The 21,149-nt window shown below is 47.6% G+C and overlaps 1 protein-coding gene across 2 annotated transcripts in view; it reads right to left on the reverse strand.

The window, feature by feature from the left end:
• Window positions 1-5,456: 5,456 nt before the first annotated feature.
• The window catches only part of map1sa (microtubule-associated protein 1Sa), a 38,032-nt gene continuing 22,339 nt past the window's right edge, over window positions 5,457-21,149 (reverse strand). The window contains exons 4-8 of one of the 2 annotated variants that reach the window (XM_073068516.1): window positions 20,032-20,172; window positions 16,738-18,724; window positions 15,097-15,276; window positions 10,002-10,210; window positions 5,457-8,961 (exon numbers count right to left, since the gene is read on the reverse strand). In XM_073068516.1, coding sequence (XP_072924617.1) covers window positions 8,806-8,961; window positions 10,002-10,210; window positions 15,097-15,276; window positions 16,738-18,724; window positions 20,032-20,172 — 2,673 coding nt within the window. In that variant the 3' untranslated portion in view covers window positions 5,457-8,805. Of the gene's footprint in view, window positions 8,962-10,001; window positions 10,211-15,096; window positions 18,725-20,031; window positions 20,173-21,149 lie in introns of both variants that reach the window. The other variant, XM_073068514.1, reaches the window with a different exon arrangement.

Below are 21,149 nucleotides of genomic sequence, written 5' to 3' on the forward strand. Positions count from 1 at the left end.
ACTTCTGCTCCCTCTGTGAGGATTGGTTCGTGTTCCCTCGTCTTACCCTACCTGATGTTCACAATCAGCTCTTTGGCCTTACTGACGCTGAGTGCAAAGTTATTGCTGCGACACCACTCCACTAGCTGGTACATCTCCTCTCCATCTGAGATTCTACCAACAATGGTTGTGTCGGCAGCAAATATATAAGATAGCATTTGATCTGTAGCTGGACACACAGTCATGGGTATAGAGAGGGTAGAGCAGTAGGCTCTGAGGTGTACCGGTGTTGATCGTCAATAGAGAGGGTATAGCAGTGGGCTCGGAGGTGCACCGGTGTTGATCGTCAACGAGGAGATATCACCAATCCGCAGACTGTGGTCTTCTGGTTAGGAAGACGAGGATCCAATTGAAGAGGGATGTCCAGAGGCCCAGGTTCTGTAGCTTATCGATCAGAACTGCGGGAATGGTGGTGTTAAACGCTGAGCTATATTCATCCAACAGCTTCCTGACATTGGTTCTTGCGTTGCCCAGGAAGAACCATTGAGACTGTGCGGCAAATTGCGGTGGGTCCAGATTCTTGCTATCGTGGCACAGGACGAGACCACAGCCCAGCAATGTCTGAACGGGAATCTGAATTTAAATGTTTGGCCACTGGGACGTCCAGGTTCCGCTTTTGGAGGAGGTGCTGGACGAAGCAGTCTCGCAATTTAGGCCGGGTCTCACCAAGGTAGTGGAGGCCGCATCGGGAGCACCGGACCCAAGAGAAGATACCTGCAGATTCGCGGGTGAAGTGTTGCCTCACCTGGGAGGACTGTTTGGGGCCCCGAAGAGAGGCGAGGGGGGAGGAGAATGGGCAGGGATAAGGGCCGGGAGGGAGATTCGTGGGAAGGGACGGATGGACAAGGGAATCACGGAGGGCGCGATCCCTGCGGAGAGCCGATCCTCACTCGTATACGAGTCCTATTGACGCCGATCCTCGGGGAGTGCGGATCCCGGTAGCAATGACCAGCGCAGGTTTACAAACTCTCCCTGGTGTTAGAATTCATTAGCCACTCGCTGCCTGGGTGATGGACCGTGGATCTGGAGGAATGGAAGATAGATAGATGATAGATAGATAGATAGATACTTTATTCATCCCCATGGGGAAATTCAACTTTTTTTTCCAATGTCCCATACACTTGTTGTAGCAAAACTAATTACATACAATACTTAACTCAGTAAAAAAAATATGATATGCATCTAAATCACCGTCTCAAAAAGCATTAATAATAGCTTTTAAAAAGTTCTTAAGTCCTGGCGGTAGAATTGTACAGCCTAATGGCATTGGGGAGTATTGACCTCTTCATCCTGTCTGAGGAGCATTGCTCCTCAGTTCCTAATAGTTCCTATGGATTCACTCTGGTGCCCGGCAAGAGAGCTCGCAACTTAAAGCGCTGCGAATTCTCCGAGAACCGGGAAGCATCTCTGGAGGGGGAATCGGGTCTAAAGTTCCGTGTGGATGGCATCTCCTTTCGGCTATTGTACAACGCCATCAATCCGTTTTCCTCGCCGGAGCTGCAGCCCACGCTGAGCATTTCTAGCATTCCTGGTCAATTTCGCTCTGTACCTGTCCGACCCCGGGTTTGAGCGAGGGCAGATCGGGGCTTGGCCAGCAGCTATTGAGGTGGCTTTAACCTGAAGACAAGGTGACGAGTTTTGGGACATTGGAGGGGAAATGCGGTTTGCGTGTAATCACTGACATTATTTAAGCCGCCTCCTGCTTAGGTCTCGTTCTCTACCTAACCAACAATGGGCATGCGCATGTTTTATTAATCTAATCTAAACCATAAAGCTTTCCTTTAATTCTCCTAGCAACGCCATGTTAGATTTCATCTGACAGCAACCATAGCAACGGCTCAGATTCCCAAAGGCAGGAACCGCTCTAGTCAGGCCCGGTGTCAGCCGGCATCCTGCTTGAAGAACTTCCCCGCCGGGAGCACCGGGCTCTTTCCAAGGAGAAACCCGCTACCGCCCCGAGGGCGAGGGGATTGAATGTCGAGTCCAAGATGTTGCAAAGGAATCGATGGCAAAGTGGGGGTTCGAAAAGAGGGAGAGCCGCTTTTTTAAATTACATCCAGGCTACCAGCTCGGGATCTACAGGCACAAAGGCAGCGGGAACGCGCCAACGGGGAAATCATCAGGATATGTCAATATCCTTAGTTACACATAACCACTATGGATCGAATCGGCGAGAATACGCATGATGGGCTGAATGGCTTCATATCGTCATTAAACTGGCTTGCTCCTTTAGAGTAGCTGCAGCCCACATTGGTGGAGGAAGGGTTAAAGGCCAGAAACGGAGGAACACAGATTGGACAGGAGGGTATAAGGAGTAATGAGGAAATGGCGGCAATTGAACATGAGCGAATTTTTAAATTGAGTTATTTCTCCCCTCATGAGGTGGTTCCTGCCACCCACATGGTATGGACAGCAGGGTGACATAAGGGGTAGCGCCGCATTTTACAGTAGCAACGACCCGGGTTCCCAACGCTGCCGGTAAGGAGTTTTGTATGTTTGCCCCGTGACTCCAGTTTCCTCCCACTTTCCAAAGACCTACCGGTTGATAGGTTAAGTGGTCAGTGAAAATTTGTCCCGTAATTAGAAACATAGAAAACGTACAGCACAATACAGGCCCTTCGGCCCACAAAGCTGTGCTGAACATGTTCTTACCTTAGAATTACCTAGGCTCATTACCTAGGTAATAGAATTACCAGCACTTTATTTTTCTCAGCTCCATGTACCTATCCGGGAGTCTCTTAAAAGACCCTATTGTTTCCGCCTCCACCACTCCGGCAGCCCATTCCAGGCACTCACCACTCTCTATGTAAAAAAACTTACCCCTGATATCTCCTCAGTACCTACTTCCAAGCACCTTAAATCTATGCCCTCTCGTGCCAGCCATTTCAGCCCCGGGAAAAAGCCTCTCATTATCTTGTATTATTCTCACCCTCCGTCACTCCAAGGAGAAAAGGCCGAGTTCACTCAGCCTATTTTCATAAGGCATGCTCCCCAATCCAGGCAACATCCTTGTAAATCTCCTCTGCACCCTTTCTATGGTTTCCACATCCTTCCTGCAGTGAGTAACCAGAACTGAGCACAGTACTCCAAGTGGGGTCTGACCAGGGTCCTACATAGCTGCAACATTACCTCTCGCCTCCTAAACTCAATTCCACAACTGAAGACCAATGCATCGTATGCTTTCTTAACCACAGTCAACCTGCGCAGCAGCTTTGAGTGTCCTATGGACTTGGACACAAGATCCCTCTGATCCTCCACACTGTCAAGAGTCTTACCATTAATACTACACATTGCCATCATATTTGACCTACCAAATTGAACCACTTCACACTTATCTGGGTTGAACTCCATCTGCCACTTCTCAGCCCAGTTTTGCATTCTATCAGTATCCCACTGTAACCTCTGACAGCCCTCCACACTATCCACAACACCCCCCAACATTTGTGCCATCAGCAGATTTACTAACCCATCCCTCCACCTCCTCATCCAGGTCATCTATATATAAAAAAAAATCACAAAGAGTAGGGGTCCCAGATCCACCGGTCACCGGCCTCCATGCAGAATATGACCCGTCTACAACTGCTCTTTGCCTTCTGTGGGCAAGCCAGTTCTGGATCCACAAAGCAATGTCCTCTTAGATGCCATGCTTCCTTACTTTCTCCATAAGCCTGGCATGGGGTACCTTGGTGAAATGCCTTGGTGAAATCCATATACACTACATCTACTGCTCTACCTTCAATATGTTTAGTCACATCCTCAAAAAATTCAATCAGGCTCATTAGGCACGACCTGCCATTGACAAAGCCGTGCTGACTATTCCTGATATTATTATCCCTCTCCAAATGTTAATAAATCCTGCCTCTCAGGATCTTCTCCATCAACTTACCAACCACTGTATCTTCATCTGTATGTTCACGAGATACCAGAACACCAACAATCCCCTGTAGCTGGTAGAGTCCCGTCTGCAGTCCACTTTCTGATCCTCTCCTGTTCCAAGTGCACACCCTCCCAACCAGCCAGGAATCCAGATTTATTCTATGCAGCTGGTGTGGAAGGTAGTGAAGTACATGCGCGTGTTGTACAAGTGCTTCTGTGCTCACACTGTACAAGTGATTGCCCATACGTATGTGTGTGTCCATTTTGCCCTCCTGTCACCAGCCATAGCCAGCTGACTCTCCTCCTGGTGCCAGTGGATCCACTTCCCTTCAGCCTTTGCCTGGGTACAACCAGTCATCACCACCACCCCCCACCTCTCCCCCCCCCCATCCAGTGGCATTCCCAGAGACCAGCAAGGCAGGGTGCGAGGGTGGTGGGGTCCCCCAGTCTAGCCCGTTCCTGAATTCCAACCCTCCCTTGTCTCTTTGCACCCTCCCAAGAGTCCAGTGCCCTCCTTCTGGGGAATTATCCCGTCACTACCCCCCCCCCTCCCTTGGGTAGTTCTGTTCCTGGTTTATTAAGAGATATTTTGCTATCCCCATTCTGCTGTCCTCCCCTGGTGAGATCGTGCCTCTGTTGTCACAGTGTAGATGTTCACAATATTGTACAGTAATCTCCCCTCTCTCCTGGCAAGTGGTGAAGATTCTTAACAAATATTGGGTAGTGTTTTATAGGACCTCTCGCACCATCAGGCACCCCTTGTAGAGAGAGAGGTGCCCTCTTTCCTTATTTTCCCATTAGACTAGGGTTAAATTGAGGGATTCAATGTTCCATGCTGCCTGTCAATAATAATCCCAGAGCACCACTGGCAGATTTTTATCCACGGTTCAGACAGCGTTCTCCCCCATCTTAATAACACCTTACAGGATCTGCTCACTTCCTTCACTGGGATCTTACTGTGCACACACTGAACAGTTATCCACCAGCAAGGATTTTAGTTTGATAGGTAGCATTTGTATGAACTGTCACACAATGGCCACCGGCCAAAAGTGCTCTCCAGTATGGCCCTGAACCACTGCCAGTTGGAAATGAGCACAAAATCTCCCTGTTGTAGCAGTTCAGAGAACAAGGAACCTGTGGTGGGCAGCTCATCTGACTTTCTCAGAGCCCCCTCACTACCAACCTTCCACTTGAAAGGTTACAGAAACATTACCTTGAATGCCCTCCATCACGGATGTGTGCAGTGGATGAAAACTTTGCAGCTGGTTAACTTGGGAACAGTGGTTGACAGCAGCCACCCACCGTCATCTGAAGGAACAACTGGAAAGTGGGCAGTAAATGTGTCACCCACATGTGAAACCACAAAAATGGTTATTGCACATTTCGACAGAGATGTAACGCAAAGATTTCTACTCCCCCTGTGAAGGATGCAGGAAATTCCAAACTTCAGGCACAGCAGCACAGTGATTCCTTAGCGGTTCACAGGCAGTCACGGCCAGCATCCGCTCAGCAGCACAGTCCAGGGAAGAGAAACGGAGGTACACAATGAAAATTAGTCCCTTTATTGAAATATTTTATTTTTCAACTCTCATCTTAAAGCCAGAAATTGTAAAGTAGTGCCAAGAGACATGTCAGTGTACGCACACAGAACAATCTTTAAAAGCAAGTGATATGGGCCGGCAGCCTGCACACCTGCACAAGCCAATCCATGCAAACATCTTTCCAATTAAAGTGAAATGTGAAATCCAATTGCTCCCCACACTGAACCCGGATCACGTCACAAAACACGAATAATGATCGATGCGCAGTGCAGAGAGGCAAAGTGACAGTCTGTCTGGGCTCCCAGCTTCGAGCTGCGAGAGGAATCAAATCAGTCAGTCGTCCCTCCTGGGGCTGGGAGGGAGGCAGGGAGAATTCAACATCTTCCATCAGATCTTGGGCTCAAAGTAACCAGTGAAAACATACAGATGACATTTATCTAGTTGGACAGAACATCTCTTGGTTAGGTCAACCCAGATCACCTTTTCTGAACTTGGCCGATTGCTCACCCCGTATTTGCAAGCAGCCGTTACTGAAACACAACTCTCTCCTCAATATATGGCATAGTCAGTCAGCAGTTAGCATGGGAAATTACATAGACATGTCCCGGGAACACAATGTGGGTCCCACCGAAATGCATAAATCAAGTCAAACTGCATCCTGCATTTAGCCTTAAACTATTAGTGTTTAATACTGATTACTCACATTAAAAATACTAAAAAAATTTGAAAGGTTCTACACAAAAGATCAACAGTCCTGCTGACACAAAGCAGCTATTACAAAATAGTGTAAACTGGTTTATATATTAATTTCAAGAATAAATAACTAGATTGAAATCGCGGCATCAGTTACAGAGTGATAGTCATGAGCAGAGGCTCACCGGAGTGTATCTGACTTGAGGAGCTGGCATCAGGGCACAAGGTAGTCACAACTTGAGCTCCGTCGAACCCATAATGTAAACAATTGCCAGATCTTTAACTTGAGATTATCCCATACACTGAGAGAAGTCCCTCTAAGGGCTGGAGCAATGATAGAGGGGTTGGGTGGTGGGAGGAAGGAGGGGAGGGTAGTACTTGATTCCAAAACACCACGGAACCCCATATGTAGTTCTGAGGGTGCCTATTTGACCCAAATAGACCCTGATGCACATTATGCTGGAGGCATTATTAATGCTTGTTCAATTCTAGAAACCACCATAAACTTGTAACAAGGTTCTCTCAGTACAACTCACTTTATCCTTCCCTATTCCCTGCCATTAAACCACAACACATCCATCTCTCCCTCAGCTACTTAACTAAACCACCTTTTCCTCCGGATACAAAATATTCCCATTTGGCCTTGGTGGATATTGTTATCTGCCTGTGACAAACCAACATCACTGGAGCAGAAACAGGTCTTCAGGGACAGTGGACAAAGTCACCTGAGCTGAAGGCCTTGTGTGGCCAGTTCCGTTCATGATTAATGCTCACCGTGCTACCACAAAGGGCCTCCAGGGATCAGAGAGACAAACTTCTCAGCCAAGATCTGTCTGAGCAAAAGTTTCAGCCATGTCCAATTCCACTGTTCTCCAATTCAACAGCTCCTGGGAAACAAAACCCTTTAGGGTCGGTAGGAATCCTTCACTCTCTCCAAGAACTTCACTATCCTGATGTTTAATGTTAATAGCCCTAGGCTTAATGTTAATGCAGGCCGGAATGGAGATTTTATATTAACAAAAGCCATTTCACCAACTAGCATTAATTAGCTCCTCATGAGAGGAAAGGCGTGGAGGCAATCATGCATTTGGATTTGGTGTAAATTTTACTCAGGACCCAACCAATTAGTATTTACCTCTAATTCATGGCCTACAGCCCACATTGAGACTTGTTTGGCAGCCTGCAAGGCCCTCATCAGGAATACGCTCTCAGTTCCTTCCCCTGGGAGTGTGCAGTTAATTTTTGTGCAACTCCCATCACTCACCCTCATTGATAATGTTTAACTTACTCAAGCTAATGAACATGCAGTATATATTTAATATCAAGCAGCACCAGAGTTCCTCGTTTTACTTGGTAGAATTTTCTAGAAGCAGTGTTGTAACAAACTAAGCGTTTGGTTCTCAATCTAAAAGTCAAAGTGTAAACCCAGACTCAAAAGCTGCCCAACACAACCAGATTACCACAGCGTCAATTTGAACTATCCTTTGACCAATGGCACTTGCCAAAGATTCTCCAACCAATGAGAGGCACTTCCTTTACTATCCTATCGGTTGAATTGGCATTTGTTTCAAGAACACATGACATCCAACCAATAGAAAAGGTCATGACATGGGAGGATCACTGACTAAATAGCTAAACCAGACACCAGGACCCTCCCCAACTGAAGGACATTTTGTTGGAAAAAATGAAATTGACTCAAGATCAGAACATTATACAGATCTTTCTTACTTTGCACAGCTTTGGACCAAGTCAAATTGACAATATGACCACTGGACAAAGTCAGAAATGGGAACAACTTACCTCCTGGTTAGATTATTCCTGGGCACAGATATGCGGCCAGTTCAAGACCAGCTTGGCTATTGGGCTGTCACACTGACAATGCCAGTTTGTCCACTGTAGACCGGAAGTCTAGTCTCCCACAATCTCTAAAGTACCGGAGAGCAGATCCATCCCTACCAGGTCACGGATGCTGCAGCAAGAAGTTGGACTGTGGCCAAGGGGGCAAATATTTGAAAGTGGAAAGACCTCCTTTGTAATAATTCTAAACCATGACTGTCAATCAAGAGGAAGGGGTGAACAGAGTCTTCATCCTTCCTATATAATAGCTGCTTCTCGTAACAGAGCTGTGGAGTTCAACTAACAGCAGGCCTCCAAATCAAAGCCAAGAATGTCAGCTCAACTAAGACCACAGCAAAATATTCATTCACAGTAACCAAGAATGGTTCAAATAGTCTCTTCCCAAGTTATTTATACATTAGGGACGAAAGCATTTAAAAAAAACGAAACCGCCACCCTGTCAGAATATTTGGTGGCTAGCCGATCCCATCTCAAACCTTTGGTCCCAATTGGCTCTTACCCTCCCACCATGGTCATAGTTTTGGCTCTTCACCCAGTTCACTGCTGCTCTAGTGATCTCTAAGCTCCCAGCTGATACAATTGTGCAACTGAAGAAAGGTTTCACAGGAACTGGGACAAAGCTTCCATGGTTACGTGCATTACCCGACGCATCACTAGAAACAAACACTTCAGAAAGGGTCTACATATTGCCTGGGGCAGGCTAGGGTTTAAAATAAACCTGCCCGGCTCTATCTCTGGCTCTTTTTGTCCTTGGAAAAAGGGTGCTCAAAGGAGTTACACTCCCTGTGGCCACCAGCAATCAGAATTCAACTTTGCATGCTGGGAACGTCTCCTCTTGCATGACAACTGTACTGTTGCTGCCCAACACAGTGATGTTCAAAGACTGCTGCCTCTCGTGCGTCTCCTGGTACCATTCATGCATGATGGGAGAGTCAAAGGTCGGGATTATGGTGACCTGCAAAAGCAAAGGACAAGGTCACATAAACGACTACAAATACCCTTCCAGAGCTTCAGCAAGCACAAGATGTGATGGGCAGGATATTAGATCAGATGTTACACAATTGCCCCACAACCACTGAACGGTGCCTGATGGGAGAATAGACATGTTGCATCCAACGGCTCTGCCCCTGTTGCTCAATGCATAATCCATCCACATACTTAGCCTTGACTGTTTTGAGATACAGCTCCACTAGGACGAGACACCCTGAAAAACAGCACATCAGTAAGTTGTGCCAAAAATCTTCCAAGCAATCTGTGGCCAACAAAGTTATTGTAACATGCACAAAATGCTTGAGGGATTCGGCAGCTCAGGCATCGTCTATGGAGAGGAATAAACAACTGATAGTTTCAGGCCGAAACCCTTCATCAGAACTGGAAAGGAAGGGGGAAGAAGCCAGAATAATGTGTGTGTGTGTGGGGGCTGGGTAGGAGAAAGAGTACAAGCTGCCAGGTGTACACAGCTAAGAGGCATCCAATACTGTGCATTCCCACAGTAGCAATCAGATCACTTATCTTTGTGGCACTGAACGTGATATTAACCTTGGAGGCCGGGAAGAATATCCCAAGAAATTCTTTATGACCAAACCAGCAAACGATCAAAATGAGCAAAACTAGTGGAATTAGCAATAACAGAATTACTGTACCATGGGAAATTTAAGAGGGTAAAGAAGGGGAGTGGTTCACCATTTCACATGAAAGGTATCAGCACTCTGTTGGTACTGCTTTTGCATCATCTCTGTAGTATACAGCCTAAGGTAATTGGGACAGTTGATACAAAGCTTATGTTATCTAAAGGTAGAATGGATTAGAGAGGAGATTGCAGTTACAGCACAAATTTCCAATGGAGCAATTAAGTTCAGGAAGTGGCTGGAATTGGAAGTAAACAGCTTCCAGGAGGATTGGCTGAGTGGGATTACAGGGCAAGATCACCGTAAAATATTACAAATCCTGGGTGTTGGGGATTTGAAAGCTGTTGTCCAAGTTCAAGGTCCTCACCTGCACGTTATTGCCCCACACTGCTTTGCCTTCCAGGAGCGAATCCAGAATGTTCCTCATCGCACCCTCTTTCTGAGGGTCATCTCCACTTATGACGTAGACCGACGATCGCAGACGCTTGAAGAAGTCGGTGTTGATTGTCCTGGCAGCATAGCTGTTAGGGATGTAGGCAAGATCCACGTACACGGGGGGACACTTGCTCACTGCACCTATAATACATGAGATCAATGGGCTGTTGGCTCCAGGTGTCAGCGGAACCACTGATTCAGCAGCTATTAAGTTTAAGAATTACAACATTGGTGAACTGAATCAAGGTGGAATTTGAGATCGAGCAAGCCATTGCTGGTAGTGAGTGAGCAAGAGATGTAAAAAGTAAGCAAGACCTGCCTGGACTTTCGACAGAGCTTGAGATCATTGGGTAATCAGGCACTTGGCAAGAGCCAATACAAACAAGTGAGGTTTAAGCAGAGTGGTCATTGTTGGAGTGGGACAGTGTTAGAGGGGGAAGGTTGAGGCTTTGGTGAGATGATGCACAATGTTTAGAGAATCTTTGTTTTTGAGAGGTATTGAGGCCCACAAGGAGTGTAAGGATAGGGATATGGTGTGGTTTGGGTTGTCTCTCAGTACATGACAAGTATAGGCAAAGAAATGAGGTGCTTGAAGAGTATATAAAATGAGTAGGTTCTCTAAACATCATGTGGGATGTGCAAAGACAGGGAGACCTCCATGTTAGAGAACTGGAGCAGTAGCTGGATAGAAAAATCATTTGGAAAGGTAAGGGGTCAATTGACAGGAGCTACAGGGAGGTAGTTAGATTTATGGTGCAGTAAACAGACAAATGGATGACTAGCAGGAGAAAAGGGATAAACAGCCAGTGCAGGGTACCCTTATGGTCATTCCCCTCAACAACAAGTATACTATTGGGGCGGGGGACCAAGCAGAGGAAAGACACAGCAGTCAGGCCTCTGGCAATGAGCCTGGCTCTGACTCAGAAGGGGAGAGAATAGGCAAGCAGAATTGATAGGGGATTCACTGCCTGGGGAACAGACAAGATGTTCTATGGATGAGGAGATTCCCAGATGTTACGTTGCCTCAAAGGTGCCAGGGTCAGGGTCATCCGATTGAGAACACAGCATTCTTAAGTGGGAGGGTGAACAGCCAGAGGCCACGGTCCACATCAGTAAATGGGTAGGAAGGGTGACAAGGTCCTGCAAAGTGAGTTCAGGGAATTAGGTGCTAAGTTATTATCTCAGGATTGCTACTCGTACCACGTGCTAGTGAGACCAGAAAAAGGAAGATCATACAGTTTAACATGTGACTAAGGAGGCAGGTCTTCAGATTATGGATCACTGCACTCTCTTCTAGGGGGAGTGGGACCTGCACAGAAGGAATGGTTTGCACCTGAAATAGAGGGGGGCTTGTACATTGCCTGAGAGTTTGAAGTGCGGGGGTGGGGTGGGGGAGGGAGGGTAAAATGGAGTTGCAGGGGGATGGGAACCAGATCTCAGCAGATAGTGGAATGGTTGTGGGTAAAAATGTTGTTCAGCCTACATACAAAGTAAGGAATTGAAGGCGAACATGATGGGACTAATGCTCTGAGTTGTGTACACTGCAATACAAGGAGTATCACAGGAAAGGCAGATGAGCTCAGGGCATGGATCAGCACGTGGAATTATGACTTTGTAACCATTAGTGAGACTTGGTTGCAGGAGGGGCAGACTGGCAGCTCAATATTTCAAGGCTCCATTGTTTTAGAGGTGATAGACCAGGACGGATTAAACAGGGAAGGGGTGGCATGACTTGTGTCAGAGCAGTGCTCAGACAGATCAGACTGGGTAGCTCATCTACTGAGGCTATTTGGGTAGAACTGAGTAAGAAAGGTATGACCACGATAATGGGATTTATTACAAACCACACAATTGTCAGTGGCATTCAGTAGAGCGAATTAGTAGAAAGATCTCATGCTGTTGCAAGAATCATAAGGTTGTCATAAAAGATCATTTTTATTATTCCATATATTGACTGGGACTCTCATACCGTAAAAGGACTGCATGGGATAGAAATCATCAAATATGTTCAGTCAAGTTTTGAACAACATAGAGGTCTCAGAGAGAAAGAGAGAGATACTGGATGTCCTTTAAGAGAAATGTTAGGGCAGGTGACAAATGAAAGGGAACACTTTACATCTAGTGATAAGACCATAACACATAGGAGCAGAATTAGACCATTTGGTCCATCGAGTCTGCTCACCATTTCACTATGGCTGATCCATTTTTCGTCTCAGCCCCAATCTCTTGCCTTCTCTCCATAACCTTTTATGCCCTGACCAATCAAGAATCTGTCAACCTCTGCCTTAAATACACCCAGTGACCTGGCCTCCACAGCCACCTGTGGCAATGAATTCCACAGATCCTCCACTGTCTGGCTAAAGAAATTCTTCCTCACCTCCATTCTATTCTGAGGCTGTGTCCTCTGGTCCCAGACTCTCCCACCATAGGAAGTATCCTCTCCACATCCACTCTATAAAGGCCTTTCAACATTTGACAGGTTTCAAGGAGATCCCCCCCCCCCCCCCCATATACTTCTAAATTCTAGGTGAACTCAGGCTGAGGAATCAAACACTCTTCATATGATAAGCCGTTCACTCCTGAAATCATTTTCATGAAACTCTTTTGAACCTTCTCCAGTGTCAGCACATCCTTAAGATAAAGGGCCCAAATCTGCTCAGAATACTCCAAGTGCAGCCTCACCAGTCCTTTATAAAGTCTCAACATTATATCCTTGCTTTTATATTCAGGCCTCTCGAAACAAATGTTAACATCACATTTGCCTTCCTCATTACAGATTCAACCTGCAAATTAATCTTTCGGGAATCCTGCACGAGGTCTCCCAAGTACCTCTGCACCTCAGATTTTTGAAATTACTCTCCTTTTAGAAAATAGTTTAGCTTTTTATTTCTTCTACCAAAAGTGCATGACCATACACTTGCCGACACTGTATTCCATCTGTCACTTCTTTGCCCATTCTTCCTAATCTGTCTAAGTCCTTCTGTAGCCTTGCTATTTCCTCAAAAGTACCTGCCCCTCCACCTATCTCCATATCATCTGCAAACTCTGCAGCGAAGCCATCAATGTCATTGACATAGGTAAAAAAATGCAGTCTGAACAGATCCCTGTGGAACACCACTAGTCACCAGCAGCCAAAGAGAAAAGGCTCTCTTTATTCCCATTCTTTGCCTCCTGCTGCTTTACCCATACTGGTATATTTCCTGTGATACCACGGGCTCTCAACTTGTTAAGCAGCCTCATATGTGGCACCTCGTTAAAGCCTTCGAAAATCCAAGTATACAACTGATTCTCCTTTGTCTATCCTGCTTGTTATTTCTTCAAAGAATTCCAACTGATTTATTAGGCAAGATTTTCCCCTCAAGGAAACCATGCTGACTACAGCCTATTTCGACTAGTACCTTAAGAGTTTATCCTTAATAATCAACTCCAACATCTTCCCAACCACTGAGGTCTCCCAACGTCTTCCCTTCTTCTGCATCTTTCCTTTCTTGAAGAGTGGAGTGATATTTGCAATTTTCCAGTCTTGCAGAACCATTCCAGAATCTAATAATTCCTAAAAGATCATTGCTAATGCCTCCACAATCTCTTCAGTCACCTCATATAACCCTGGGACGTGGTCTATCTGGTCCAAATGACTTATCTACTTTCAAACCTTTCAGTTTCCCCAAGAACTATCTCCATGTTAATGGCAACTTCACACATTTCTGACCTCCAACACTCTGGAACTTCCAACATCACAACTCCATTAGTTTCAAAGCAATTATGGAGAAGGACAGGACTGGTCCTCAGGTGGATATTTTAAATTGGAGAAAGGCCAACTTTGACAACATCAAAGGATCTAGCAGGTGTGGATTGGGATAGTTTGTTTTCTGGCAAAGGGATAACTGGTAAGTGGGAGGCCTTCAAAAGTGAAATCTTTAATAGTACAGGGGCAAGGCTAACAGGTTTAGAGAAACTCGGTTATTTAGGACTATTGAGGCCACGGTTAAGGAAGAGGTGCGTGGAGGGTATAGGCAAAAAAAAAACAATGAGGTGCTTGAGTATACAAAATGCAAGAGGGCTAAAAAAAAAAACGAAGGCACGAGGATACTCTTGCAGACGATGTGAAGGAGAAACCCAAGAGCGAAAGTATAACAAGAAACAAAATTGGTCCACCTGGTCATCTATGCATGGAGCCAAAAGAGATGGCAGGGGATCTTAAATAGATTTTTCGTCTGTACTTGCTTGGGAGACGGGCACAGCATCTATAGAACGGAGGTAAAACTGCAGAGAGGTCATAGACCATATCAAGTTTACAGAAGAGGAGCTTGCTGAGGAAAATTAAGTGCCCAGGGCAAGATAAGGTGTCCCCTCTGACCTTGAGAGGCTAGTGGCCCTAGCAGAGGTATTCAGAATCCCCTCAAACAATGGTGAGGTGCCAGAGAGCAGCTAAAGTTGTTCTGTTGTTCAAGATAAGCGCTAAAAATAAAACCAGAAAACTATAGGCCAATGAGTCTAACATCACTAGTGGGTAAACAATTTGAAGGTATTTTAAGGGACAGAATAGATAAGTATTTGGACAGACATGGCCTGATTAGGGGTAGTCAACATGGTAGATCGTGGTTAACCAATCTTAGTATACAGTATAAAATTATGAGGGGTTTAGGTAGGTTCAATGTAAGCAGGCTTTTCCAGTGAGGTTGGGCGAGACTAACTAGAGGTTAAGGGTGAAAGGTGAAATACTTAAGGGGAACTTCTTTTCTCAGGGTGGAACAAGCTGTCAGTGAAAGTGGTAGATGCAAGTTCAATCGTGATATTCAAGAGAAGTTTGGGCAAGTCCACCACTGTGAAGTATTTCCAAAGATTCCTGCCACGTGGACCAACTTTGATTTTGAGGCAACTTACATTAGTAATATTCCACCACCAACCAGTAAAATAAAATTTGAATGTACCACAAAACAGAAGAAAATTCAAAAGGAAACAGAGATTTGGCCCACCCTTTCAGTGCCAGGGACTAAGCAATCGGTCTCACATATCATATAACTGACCTGCCATCGTGCTGCGAGAAGTGTTCTGAGATGATTTGTAACTTGGTACTTGGGAATTCTTTCCTTTCTTTTCTTCCGAGTTGATGGACTGGCTGGAATTAACCCTGGAAACCTTCCCCGACTGCTCAGTCTTGCCGGCCTTGGCCGATTTTTCCACCTCTTTGGATGTCAGCTGGGGACCTTTTGGTTTGGACAAAGTTGCCTGTTTAGCATTCTCAATTCTGCGACCCAGAGAGCCCACAGCCGGCTTGGACCCTGGCTTCCGCCCTTTTGACTTCTCGACCGCACCTTTGGCAGAGGTCTGCGTCAGGACCTCTGGGTCTACCATGCAGATGCCAGGCTGGGGCGGGGGTGGTTGGGGGTCCTTCATTGGGGAGGGGGGAGGGTCATGTGACCTGGAAGATAAGGGGGGGCAAGCAGGGCCCAGAGCAGACCCGCCCACCGACAGACACTCGGAATCGTCCTCAGAGTCCATGCCACCATCTGCAGTGATTGACGGGCAGTCCTCGGTACCGGGAGGGACTGCCGAGCCCGAGTGGGACAGGAGGGACTCGCTGGCAGAGGTTGGGGTGGTTTGGTCCAGTGCCACCTTCCTGCCGGAGAGGGCCACATGGTCCCCACTCTGCCCCACGGGCTTTGCGGATTCCTGGGAAAGGTCACTGTCATCTGACGTGTCCCTGGGGCTGGGGTTGACAAAAGACGGAGAGATCTCAGTCTTGGGGTGCTTGAATTCACAAGGCGACACAAGGCACAGGTCGACATCGTGAGGGGATTCGGAGGGGAGCCCAGCCACATGCGGCCCGGGACCGTCCACTCCGTTGTGAGGGGGTCTGCTGTCTCCTTGGGTGGAAAGCAGAGGCCGGAAGGCGTCCTGCAAAGACCTCAGGGGGAGACTCATGCCTTGAGGGTCGCCCATCCCCGGGAGAACGTCATGTTCGGGAGAAGCGCTCGGTGCTTCGGTCAGGGGCGGCAGGACCTGCTCAAAGGAGACAGACAGGGACTCGTCAACTTCAGTGGAGTGAGGAGAGCCAACCTCCGCAGGCAGCGAGGGGGTCGTCAGAGTTGGCGAGACATCGGGGACAACTTCTTTGAAGGGACTCAAGCTCAGGATGCCAGCGTGTCTGTCCAGTGGTGCACTGGCATTGTCAAATGGTGGCTGTGGGTGTGACTGAGGGGATCCATCTGCAGGTCTGTCGCAAGCATTGGCCAACTGGCTTTCCCCATGCAGGATGCTGGAAACGCTCTCAATTAAACTGTCTTCACTTCTGGGGAGGACGCCGTCAGTTGGCGACTGGTGGAAGGGGGTGTGGCCAGCGCTGGCGGGCCCGGATCCAGGAGGGGAGACCATTTCCAGGGTCTTCTCCTCAGAGCTGGTATACTGCTCCTCTGCATTGTCCTGGTTGGTGGTGGATACCAGCCCTTTGACCTCACCTGCTAGCCCAAGCTCAGTTGGCGTTAGGTCAAAATTAACACTACGATCACTCCTGGGAGTCTTTGCAAGAGGGGACAGGGCAGCCATGTTCCTGCTGGGGCTCAAATTGTCATCAAAATACCTGAACTTATCAGGACTTTCCAGCTCAAAGTCATGGTCGTTGTCAGTACCACAGATCAGACCGTTAACAGGATGGATTGTAACCGTACCTTCATCACCCTGTGCTCTGGCACCAACCCCCGCTGCTTGCTCCGTGCCAGTCTCTTGCTCTCCCGCCGCCTTGCCGTTTTCAGCAGTGCCGTTGTCCCATAACCGAGTCCCGAGCTCCCTCCCCACCTCCACAGCAGTGAAACCCTCCTCAGCCAGGGCATTCCCCAGCACCACTGCCCCCTGGGCCCCTGCCGAAGCAGCTTCCTCCTGGGGCAGTGAGCCTGGGCCCCCCTCCTGCTCCAGCTTCTTAAACTCCTCTGTCATGTCTTCAGGAGTGGACATCCCTGAGGAGGCCACCTTGTCTCCCTTCCCCGCGGCTGCAGCTTGCTGAGGGGTGGGCTCCCGCTTCGGTCCCCCAGGCTTGGCTCTGACCAATTCCTTCCCAGGAGTCACATGATCCTTCTTGGGCTCCCTGGAGCTGGCCAGGGCATTGACTTTGGCCGAGCCCTTCCTACCTTCAGCAGCTGCCGGGAGTCTCTTGGTAGGGGGCTTGGCCACAACTTTGTCAATCTTTTTGGGCTCCTTTTTAACTTGCTTCGGCACGTCCTTCTTCAGCACTTTCTTGTCCTCAGCCTCTTTCCCATCTTCCTTTTTCACCATCTTCACCTCCTTATTCTCATCCACCTTCGTGGGCCTGGATTCCTTCTTCTGAACTTTCTCCATGGACGCTTTCAGCGAGGTCTCTGCTTTTGGTTTGTCGCCCGCCTCGGGCAAGGCCGATGCGTTCGGGGGACACTCTTTTGCTTTCTCGCCTGGCACCGCGGAGGCAGCTCTAGTTTTCCCGGCCTTGTCCTTCTTATCAAGCTTCACTGGCTTGTCCTTGGCAGAGGACGGCCTCCCCCCCATCAACCCGACCTCCGGCTCTCGCCCCGATTTCCCAGATGAGCCCCTAGTGAGGCTTTTCAGACTCTCACGGCTCTCCGTGCGTCTCGGTTTGCCACTTTTCTCCTTCTGCAGAGCCTCCAGCTCGCCTCGAGTAGCCACGGGCTGCTTCAGGAAGTCCAGGTGCTTCACCCTCTCAAGCCCCTCCAGGATTTTGCCTTGCGGAGCACAACCTGGGAAGAGCACGCGGATTATCTTCTCCACCTTGCTGGCTGGGTGCCAGGCGATGAGAGCGCAGACAGAGACCAAACACTGAATTGGGAGGTCCTTCCCTTTTGGCCAGCTGCTGCCCGTCCACTGACGCAACATGAAGTCCAAATCCTTGCTGTCTTTGCTTGGGTTAAGGATGTACATTTCCAGGCGGCCAACTCCCATTTTCTGAAAGAGTATTATCGGTTCGATGGAGCTGCCAACAGTCCTATACAAGGGGAGCGGGTTAATACCCAGAAGGTCCAGTCGTTGAAGCAATACACTGACCTCATCTACACCTCGTCTGACACTTTCCCTCTCAATGTGCTGGAGTCGATTTGATGCATTGAGGAACATGACACCAATCTCAGGAGAAATTAGGTTCTTTGTCCAGTCACCATTTAGTTCCGAGCCTTGTGATTGATCCTCGTCTAGTTCTGCCAGCTTCCTCTGCAGCAGACTGTTGATCCCGGGCAGGTTGTCCGTCCCGATGTGAGTCAGCAGGACTGAGTCGATCCTGTCCAGGTGACGGACCAGCTTCCAGAACGAGGACTTCTGGTCTGAGCCTCCGTCCACCAGGATGTTGAAGCCATTGATGGCAAAGAAAGCGGAGTCGCCCCGGCCGCCTGGGAAGATGTAGCAGCAAGGCCTGGAGAGCTTCAGGAAGCCCACAGTAGCTGGAGGCTCCAGCAGGTCAAAGGGAGACGACGCCTCCAAGGACTCGGTGAGGTATTCCAAGAACTCCTGCAGCCCTTCCATCTCCGACAGCGCGGCTGGAGGATTCACCTTGATCTCGATGAACTCCTGGAGACTGTGCTGCTCCAGGCTTGACCGTTTCCACTCTCCCAGGTCAGGGCAGCAGAGACAAAGGCTGGCCTTGTCGGCAGGAGGCGTGAAGCTCAACAGCTCTCCAATCTAACAGAAACACAAAGTCAACCCATTAATGCAGCACTTAGATCATTCAAAGCCCCAAATTCATTCATCCAGCAGCCCTGCACTCTAACCCACCCTGGCTCCCAGTTTAGCAGTAAAGAAATTAGTAAATTATCAAATACCTCCATGGTATCACCCCTCCCAGCTCTCCAGCCCAGGGTTCCTCTAGCTCCCACCCCAAGTTTCTGTTCCTGCCTCTATGAGAAACATGTACTTGCAGTGGAGGAATTGCAAAGTTGATTTATGAGCTCTGTGATCCTAGTGCCAGGATTACAGCATTTTATCTATGAGGAATGACTGAACAAGACGAGTGAATTTCCTTCAAACAGCGGAAGCTGAGGGAAGATTTGACGAGGGGCTTCGGTGAAGTGTGAAAAACCGACTTCCCTGACTGGAGGGTCAAAAACAGGGCACAGATTTAAAGTAATCAATGGAAAATAAGGGCGAGATAAACTATCAGAAGGCTTGAGCCTCTAACCCAATTTAATTTAATCACTTCTAACCAAATTCAGATGAGCACATGAATTGCCTCGGAAGAAAAGGCTGAATGCTGGAAAATGGGATCAATACAGATGGGTGCCTGGTAGTCACCATGGACACGGGCCAAAATGGCCTGTTTCCCTGTCATATGATTCCATGACAAACACTGTGAAGAGGTGGCAGGGCAGGAACCCTCCTTGGACGTATAACTGCAAAACCCAATGCTGGAAAGTGGGATTAGATCAGCAAATTCTTCACCCAATCATCATAAGGATTACAGGCAGAGTAATCGCTATGTTGTTATGAAATTCTTTTCAAACTCCCATTGAATCTGGCTCCAGTATCCTTTCAGGAAGCACATCAGCTCTGTGTAAATATATCCAAGCTGCAGACTTTGAATAACCCTAATCCCTTGCAAATTTGTGCTTTCCTTCCAGGAAAGGAACGCCAGCTTCTCCGAACATCTCATTTCCCTCCCCCCATGTCCAGCACTCAGGACTGCTTGAGCCAAAAATCTGAAACCCTTTCAAATATCTTTCCTTCATCTCTTGCTCCTTAAAGCCTACCTTAGCAGTCAATGTTTCTGTGAATTATTCAACACTTAATAGCTGTACAACATTGAAATGCCTTGGATAATACAATACCAAGTCACAAAATAAATACACTATTGTCCCCCTCATTGAATTGAATGATGTTTAAATCTTAATCTGTTGTACCATCTGAAACTCCCAGGGCAGGTATAACAGTTAGATATCCCTGTACACAAGGTAACAGATAAATGGGCAAGTACGAGTATTGCTAGAAACAACCTCCTTATCCGTGAAGATCTGGATGAAATCGTGGAATGTGAAGGATCCTTTTTGCAGGAGTAGATCACCAGATTCTTCTAAACACGGCCCGGCCAACACCAGCAACTTATGCCGTGAGGCAGCCGATATCAGAGTCCGCACCTAGAATTGAAACAAACAGATCAGACGCTCCTCCTGGGAATGGAACACACCACCAGATCTCCAGTGATGGCACTGTGTTCCATGGTCAACTCAGTCAGAAATTCAGATTTCCTTCATGAACTCGCAATAACAATCAATGAAAGTTGGACAGATTTTTCACAATATGAAGATGCCTCAGAGGCTTAACTGATAGACGCAAGTTTATTTTACTGTTTTAAATGAAATGTTGCAGGATGAGAAACTTTGCACCTAGAAAGTATGGGGGGGGGGGGGCAGCTCTCCCTCTCAATAACACAAATGAGCAGATTATCCAATTTATTGGCGACTAAGAGCAAATATTGGCCAGTACATAATAAAATGCGTTGGAGGAGAATTTGCTCTACTCTTACTTCAATGAAAGTATGGGATCACTTATCACACCAAGGTCAGAGCTCAGACACTGATTTGGAACCGTTCCACAGATGTACCAATACATCTGCTTCCCACGTGTGCTGCAGTGACTTTAGATGCTCTTGTGGTGTATCACTGGTAACAGACTGCAGTGTTGTTGGAACTACACACTGCTGCAAGCGGAGAGAATTCTCTCAGTTTCGTAGACGCTACCTTGCAGATGTTGGATGGGCATTGGAGTTTGGCGATGACTTCGCTCACCACCGGAGACTGCCTGCCCACAAGAGCACGCTGACACACAGACCGGACCTCAAAAGGAACGGCACCATGAAGGTGGCTACTGAGGGATTCAATGAGTTGGGCAGGGAGATGGGAGCAATCAGAAAGGAAGAAAGCTATAGTGGAAAAAGGGAAGAGGTAATCAGGATGGCAGAGAAAGCCAAGTGACAGGGGGGTCATAACCTGAATCTATCAGGAGAGGGCAGAAGAGTTCACCAGCCAATAGAGTCAGATTGAAAAGATAATAAAAAAGGCAAGATAGCTTCGTTAGTAAAGGAAGAGATCACCACAGTGGTGGGGAACAACTA

Source organism: Hemitrygon akajei, chromosome 16 (assembly GCF_048418815.1).
Source record: "Hemitrygon akajei chromosome 16, sHemAka1.3, whole genome shotgun sequence".
NCBI lineage: Eukaryota > Metazoa > Chordata > Chondrichthyes > Myliobatiformes > Dasyatidae > Hemitrygon > Hemitrygon akajei.